The 6,778-nt window shown below is 47.3% G+C and overlaps 1 protein-coding gene across 1 annotated transcript in view; it reads right to left on the bottom strand.

Moving 5' to 3' along the window:
- LOC107300339 (fibroblast growth factor receptor 3-like) overlaps positions 1 to 6,341 on the bottom strand; it is a gene marked incomplete at its 3' end in the record, with an annotated part of 10,412 nt that extends 4,071 nt beyond the window's left edge. The window contains exons 1-5 of the mRNA XM_015829673.1: positions 6,321 to 6,341; positions 5,908 to 6,053; positions 5,700 to 5,821; positions 3,409 to 3,519; positions 862 to 1,052 (exon numbers count right to left, since the gene is read on the bottom strand). Coding sequence (XP_015685159.1) covers positions 862 to 1,052; positions 3,409 to 3,519; positions 5,700 to 5,821; positions 5,908 to 6,053; positions 6,321 to 6,341 — 591 coding nt within the window. The remainder of the gene's footprint in view (positions 1 to 861; positions 1,053 to 3,408; positions 3,520 to 5,699; positions 5,822 to 5,907; positions 6,054 to 6,320) is intronic.
- Positions 6,342 to 6,778: the final 437 nt, after the last annotated feature.

Raw genomic sequence — 6,778 nt, 5'->3', positions numbered from 1 at the left:
GGTTTGATCTCTGAATTACTGGATTTTGCAGATCTTATTACACAAGAAGATTTATAGGGAAATCCCTCAATGTTAAAGATGTTTTTACGTTGAATTATATTTCCAAAACTCTGGAATTTGACCGTCTTTGAGGAATTATGGTTATGCTCAGATTGGGGCATTGCCAAAAGAATCATTTTGAGAAATAGGAGAAGGGTAACGGATCTATTTTTTTTTTCTTAAAAGGCAATTTTCCCCATTAAACAGCAAACGAAGCAACGTGTTTCCCGTTGATCTAAGTTTCACAATATTTTACAATGCAGCAGCTTCACCAGTTTCAGCTTCAATAGGCTGCTCAATTTTTGTTTGAGGCATCTAACAGTGAAATTAATTCATTTAATTTCAGTTAATCTTTCATGCTCTCTTCAAGATGCAGTACACTTTTGGTCTACGCATCCCACATTTTGTGCACCCAAAGGAATAAAATATATCGTCTTCAAATCAACGTTTAGCTATTCCATCTCCAAGACAGAACTTTGTATGCTGATTCACTTCTAAATAAATACCATTTCAACTTCTTCTACTTCTTCTAGACTATTTATCTCCTTTCTTAGATATCTGGCCCAATGTTATTCTTGTCTCCTTAATACAGTGTTTCTCAACCTTGACAATTTTAAGGCATGTGGACTTCAACTCCCAGAATTCCACAGCCAGCATTGCTGGCTGTGGAATTCTGGGAGTTGAAGTCCACATGCCTTAAAATTGTCAAGGTTGAGAAACACTGCCTTAATACAACGTAGTGGTTTTGTTCCACGTTCCCATTATAAGCCATCTTTTCTAGCCTCTGGAAGTCTGCTTTTTGGCAAATGCTTGGCTACTCACTTTTTGAGATGCCAGATACTCCATTCCACGGGCCACCTGGTAGGCACAGGAGACCAAGTCCTTGAAGGTCAGCTGTTCCTCAGGAAGCTTGCAGGTATCAAAGGAATAATCCATGCCAGGTAGCCGGCGAGCTCTCAGGTATTCCCTTAAATTCCCCTTGGAGGCATATTCCACAAGAACGTAGAGAGGACCTGGAGAAAACCATCCATTACTGTTTGACATATTCTCCAGCTTTCCTGGCAGCTTGCCACTCATTTTAGGACTGGTGTGTCCTTTCATTCTACAAGAGAGGAACTTCAGTTCCGTGATGGATTGTGTTAACTTCAACGTTGGAAAGAGGAGCTGTACCGTAACAATTGAACAAGGTGACAAGGGGTGGGTGAAGATGGACATGGTTACGGGGATGTCTTCAAGCTACAGACATCAAAGCTCAAACTGGAAGAATCAGCTTTCTTCCAGCCACTCCTCAGAAAGGAGCCCAGATGCCCAGGCCATGCCAGGAACTGCTAAGAAAAAGGGGATTTACTGACTAATCCAAGGCCTTCTTCAGGGTTGCCCTGAGGACAACTCATTTGAGATGTCTTGAGATGCCTTCCTGAACACCCACGAAGCTTTCTGCTGGGTTCCAATTTTCCAAAGTGGAAAATCTGAGCTCATGTGGGAATTTCCACGCATATAATTCTACCTGTGAGGTTTCCTCCAGGTTAGAGTGATTTTGAAGAGGCAGAATCCACCTCCTTTACTTTGAGTAGGACCTCAACGGGAGAAGGCAGAAAGCAAGGACACTGAGGGAGAAGGTGGTGGGGCTTGGCTTTTGGGTAGGGTCACATGGAGATTACCATGAGATACCATCAGAAAATGGATAGTCTTTTCTGGTGACATCATTTCACAGGGATTAGAATAAAAACAGGCATTGCAGAAGACCAAAATGAAATTGCTTCTCTTCACAGAGAAGAAGGGGTTGGCTTATTGTCCGAAGCACCTGAGGGCAGGACAAGAAACAATGGGTGGAGGCTTATTAGAGAGAGATCCAGTGTGGAATTTAGGAGAAATTTCGTGACTATGAGAATCAGTTAACCAGTGGAACGGCTTCCCTACAGAAGTTGCGGGTGCTCCATCACTGGAGGCTTTTAAGAAGAGATTGAACAACCATTTGTCCAGGATGCAATAAGGTCTCCTGCCTTGGGCAGGGGGTTGGACTAGAAGATCTCCAAGGTCCCTTCCAGCCCAAAGATTCTGATTTTGGGGCATCTGCAGTTAGATTCAGGAGTTGCAGTTGCAACACTTGAGATGGTTCTAGAATAAGCAGCCTAGAACTGCTAGAAATGGTTCTGTGCATCACAATAAGAGTAATATTTTCCTTTTTAATAATCTTTCTTTTTAAAGCATCAATTCAGTGCAACAATAGCATGGAACCCACTTCACTTCAATATTCCTTCTAGGTGGAACGTTAGCTGCTCCGCAAATGCTGGTAAGTCAGAGAAATGTGTGCAGACACAACCCTCTGCAGAGAAATGGATTACTAGCACTGATTAAGTGAAGTATTTAAATTATAATTTAAATACTTAAATTATATTTCATATTGGTCTTTCAGGGCAATTGAGACGTGACTTTTGCACGCCAGTAATTAATTACAAAAGAAGAACGGCTGCGGGGCTTGGGTTTGGCCAGAATAAAGAAAAGAAGAAATAGGGGCGACATGATAGCAGTATTCCAGTATTTGAGGGGCTGTCCCAAAGAAGAGGGAGTCAAGCTATTCTCCAAAGCCCCTGAAGGCAAGACAAGAAGCAATGGATGGAAACTGACCAAAGGGAGAAACAACTTGGAATTAAGGAGAAACTTCCTGACAGTGAGGACAATTAACCAGTGGAACAGCTTGCCACCAGAAATCGCAGGCACTCCTTCACTGGAGGTTTTTAAGAAGAGACCGGACAGTCACTTGTCTGAGATGGTATAGGTTCTCCTGCTTGAGCAGGGGGCTGGACTAGAAGACCTCCAAGGTCCCTTCCAGCTCTATTCTATTCTAAGAGTAGAGCATACATATAGAACATAGAATAACAGGGTTGGAAGGGACCTTGGAGATCTTCTAGTCCAACCCTCTGCTCAAGCAGGAGACCCCATACCATCCTGGTCAAATGGCTGTCCAGTCTCTTCTTATAAACCTCCAGTGATGGAGCACCCACAATGTCTGAAGGCAAAGTTGTTCCACTGATTATTTGTTCCCACTGTTAGGAAATTCCTTCTTGTTTCCAGGTTGCTTCTCTCCTTGATCAGTTTCTATCTGTTGCTTCTCGTTGGACAATAAATTGACCCCCCTCACACTTCTTTGGGGCAGCCCCTCAAATATTGGAAGACTGCTATCATGTCCCCCCTAGGCCTTCTCTTCATTGGACCAGACATACCCAGTTCATCATTTTTAATTAATATCGTTTTTCTTCCTAAATCTGTTTTCCTCTTCCAGGGTAACCGAAAAAGCTTAAGAAAGAGGCAGGACAGCATGGGCACAATACGCCCAAAGCCCCACAGCCGCCCGCTGTGGGCACGTACCGTCCTGCGTGCAGGCGCCCAGGAGGTTGATGATGTTTTTGTGCTTCCCCATCATCTTCATCATTTCCATTTCTGAGACTAAGTCAGAGAGATCCTTGTCTGTGGCGTCGTCTGTGAAGGGAGGAGAAAGGCAGCAGTGAGAGGAAAGCATCTCTGTGTTCTGTCCCCGTCTGACACACACACCCAAACAGCCAGCCGAGGGTTAAATAACTTCTCCACACTCCACGCCACAGATAAGAAACTTGGCAGCAGCTCCGTATCTGCCTGCCAAGAACTTTTACTCAGAGAACACAGAAACAAAAAACAATACACACAGTTTGAAATTCAATCCACAGCAAACTACTTCGCCAGAGNGTTCTGTCCCCGTCTGACACACACACCCAAACAGCCAGCCGAGGGTTAAATAACTTCTCCACACTCCACGCCACAGATAAGAAACTTGGCAGCAGCTCCGTATCTGCCTGCCAAGAACTTTTACTCAGAGAACACAGAAACAAAAAACAATACACACAGTTTGAAATTCAATCCACAGCAAACTACTTCGCCAGAGATTCAGCTTTTGTCCGTCACAGAGTCCAAATGGCCACCACCTCCCTTTTATAGCCTGTGGGGTGTGGTCCAGTGACTCAGCTTAATCTCTGGCACGTCTCCTTTTCTGCTGCGCACGCTTGTCGCACCTACGCTGGCGTGGATCCAGCCACAACGTATCTTCATCACTATCCGAAACACCTGGCTCCTGGCCAATCTCAGAAACACCTGGCTCCTGGTCAATCTCTTCTCCGTCGGGAGACACCTGAGGCTTTGCCAGAGAGGAGGGTCCTGGAGAGGGAGGCCTGGCCATCTCCTCCCCTTCATGTTCGGAGCCTTCGTCCTCCGATAAGAGGGGCTCACAAGACGGAGCCACAACACTCTGTCATAGGCCCCACATGTGTCAAACTGTGCCCGGACATTTCAGCTTGCAGGTCCACAGCATCCCATAGTCGGTGGCGATTTCACCCTATTTCTGGTTTTAGGGATCAGTGACTCTTCCCCTCACCTTTCCTCCAATTGTGGATCACAACGGATGTTATAACAAAGATACACAGCTGATATTTTGCTGGTTTGGGTTCACGTCCAGGCCAAGTAAAGGGAACTACCCAGAGGTTCTCCAGGAGGGAGGCCCCTTCTGCTTCAGAGAGGGGAGTGGGATTGGGGGGGGGGGATCCTCCTTTTCTGGAATGGCATTTCTAAGCCAACCTTCCATGCCCCACTCCCTCCCTTATCCCGTGAAGGGCAGCAGTTGAAGAACTGAGAGGTGAACTGGAGCACAACGTCCGTTGTCTTGACCCAGGTAGTCCTTGACTTACAACCACAATTGAGCCCACAATTTCTGTTGCTAAGCAAGACAGTTATCTAAGTTGTGCCTCATTTGATGTCTTTGATGTCCACATGATGTCTTTTCTTGGTCGATGTCTATGGAGGTTCTCCATAGGTCATCCAGGTCCTGGTTGTCCCAAAGGTGCTTTTTTCAAGAGGCAACTGGACTTTCTTGTTTTTCTTTGAAGACGTTTCGCTTCTCATCCCAGAAGCTTCTTCAGGTTCTGACCAAATGGTGGGGAGTGGAAGGATTTATACTCCTTGCAGACAGCTGGTCATTTGCTTTCCTTTAGTGAGTCGTTGAGGCCACCTGGAGGTTTATCTGATTTGAAAGATGGGCCAAAGAGGTCATCTATGTCAAAACTGAACATCCCTCTCTCAACAGAGGGGGGGGGTATACAACATCATCTACCTCCAGTCTATAACACAGTCCTTACAGCACTTCCAAGAAGGATACACACCCATTTCCACAACTCAGGTGATCCCGAGGACACAGACAAACCTCCAAGTGGCCTCAATGACCCTTTAAAAGAAGGCAAATGACCAGCTGTCTGCAAGGAGTATAAATCCTTCCATTCCCCACCATCCAGTTAGAGCTGAAGAAGCTTCTTGGATGAGAAGCGAAATGTCTTCAAAGAAAAAAACCAAGAAAGTCCAGTTGCCTCCTGGAAAAAGCACCTTTGGGACATGAAAAATAGTCCTAAGTCCCTTTTTTGGTTACTGCTGTAGCTCTGAATGGTCACTAAACGAATGGCTGTTAAGTCTAGGACCCCCTGCAGAAAGGACAGGGAAGAGACCCCAAAGGCCTGAGGGACCCTAGAGCAGAAGTCAGTCCACGGAGAGGAAGCTTGAGAAGTGAGGGATTAGAAATCAGGAGTGCAAAGAGGTGAGGCTCATGAAAACAGCCCCCTCCCGCCATCGGCCGTCTTCCGTACCTTTCAGCATCTTGACGGCTACCGTAATGGGCCTGTTCGGCTTCTCCTTGTCGACCCCCAGGGCTTCGGCCATCACCACCTGACCGAAGCAGCCTTCGCCCAGAGGCTTCCCGAGAGTCAAGCTGAAAAGCAAACCAGCCAGAAGGTGAGCACGGAGAACAAGGAAGCGGCCGTCTCTTAAGCCGCGCCCGGATGATGGTTTCCTCACCGCGATCTTGCCAATTCCCACTTGGGATCCGCGGGCAGCTCCAGCTCGGAGACGTTGGCCAGCACGGCGCCCTCGCTGGAGGAGAGGCGGGTGATCCTCACCAGGGGAGTGCTGGAGTTCACGGAGGAGTTGGACTCCAAGGACACCTGCTTGGGTAGAGCAAACGAAGGGTGGTCAGCAACAGGCCCCTCTCACCCCAGAGCCGAGGGGCAGGGGGGCCGCCGGGAACCGCTGGGAGGCTGCTCAGCGTGATTATTAGACTCATGAGCACAGCTGAGCCCAAACTCTCCGTTGTTAAGCAAATCACTGCAGTTGTTAAGTCAGTAAACTGGTTGTTAAGTGAATCTGGCTTCCTGCATGGATTTTGCTTGTCAGAAGGTCACAAAAGGGGATCACATGACACACACACACACCTGGGGCGTTGCAACCGTCATGAGCACGAACCAGTGGCCAAGCGTCTGAATTTTGATCACGTGACCCCTGGGAATGCCGCAACGGTCGTAGACTGTAAAAAATGGTCCTAAGTCCCTTTTTTCAGTGCCGTTGCAACTTTGCACAGTCACTAAAGGAACTGTTGTAAGTCGGGGACTCCCTGTATTTTGCACGGTGGCCTTCTGGTTAAGAAATCCAGTCAACATTTGTGTTTAAAGAATGCTTTTGGGCTTAAGTGGCCCAACTTCTGATTCCTGAGCGTTGACAGCTCTGCTCCTTTGGGTTTTAGGAGAAGCGAGGGGAGCGCCTCCACGGTCTGGCAGAAGGGCTGGGCTGCTCCCGGGAAGGAAGTGGGGATTTTTGGAATAACCTGGTTGCAGGATAAAGCAGCACTCGAAACGCTTCCTGCGATCTTGAGGCAGCCTCGGACCATGTTGGC

The sequence above is a fragment of the Protobothrops mucrosquamatus genome, unplaced genomic scaffold (assembly GCF_001527695.2).
Source record: "Protobothrops mucrosquamatus isolate PMUCROS unplaced genomic scaffold, P.Mucros_1.0 scaffold6716, whole genome shotgun sequence".
Lineage (NCBI taxonomy): Eukaryota > Metazoa > Chordata > Lepidosauria > Squamata > Viperidae > Protobothrops > Protobothrops mucrosquamatus.
Note: the sequence above shows the minus strand (reverse complement) of the source record. Positions and strands in the feature narration are given on the sequence as shown.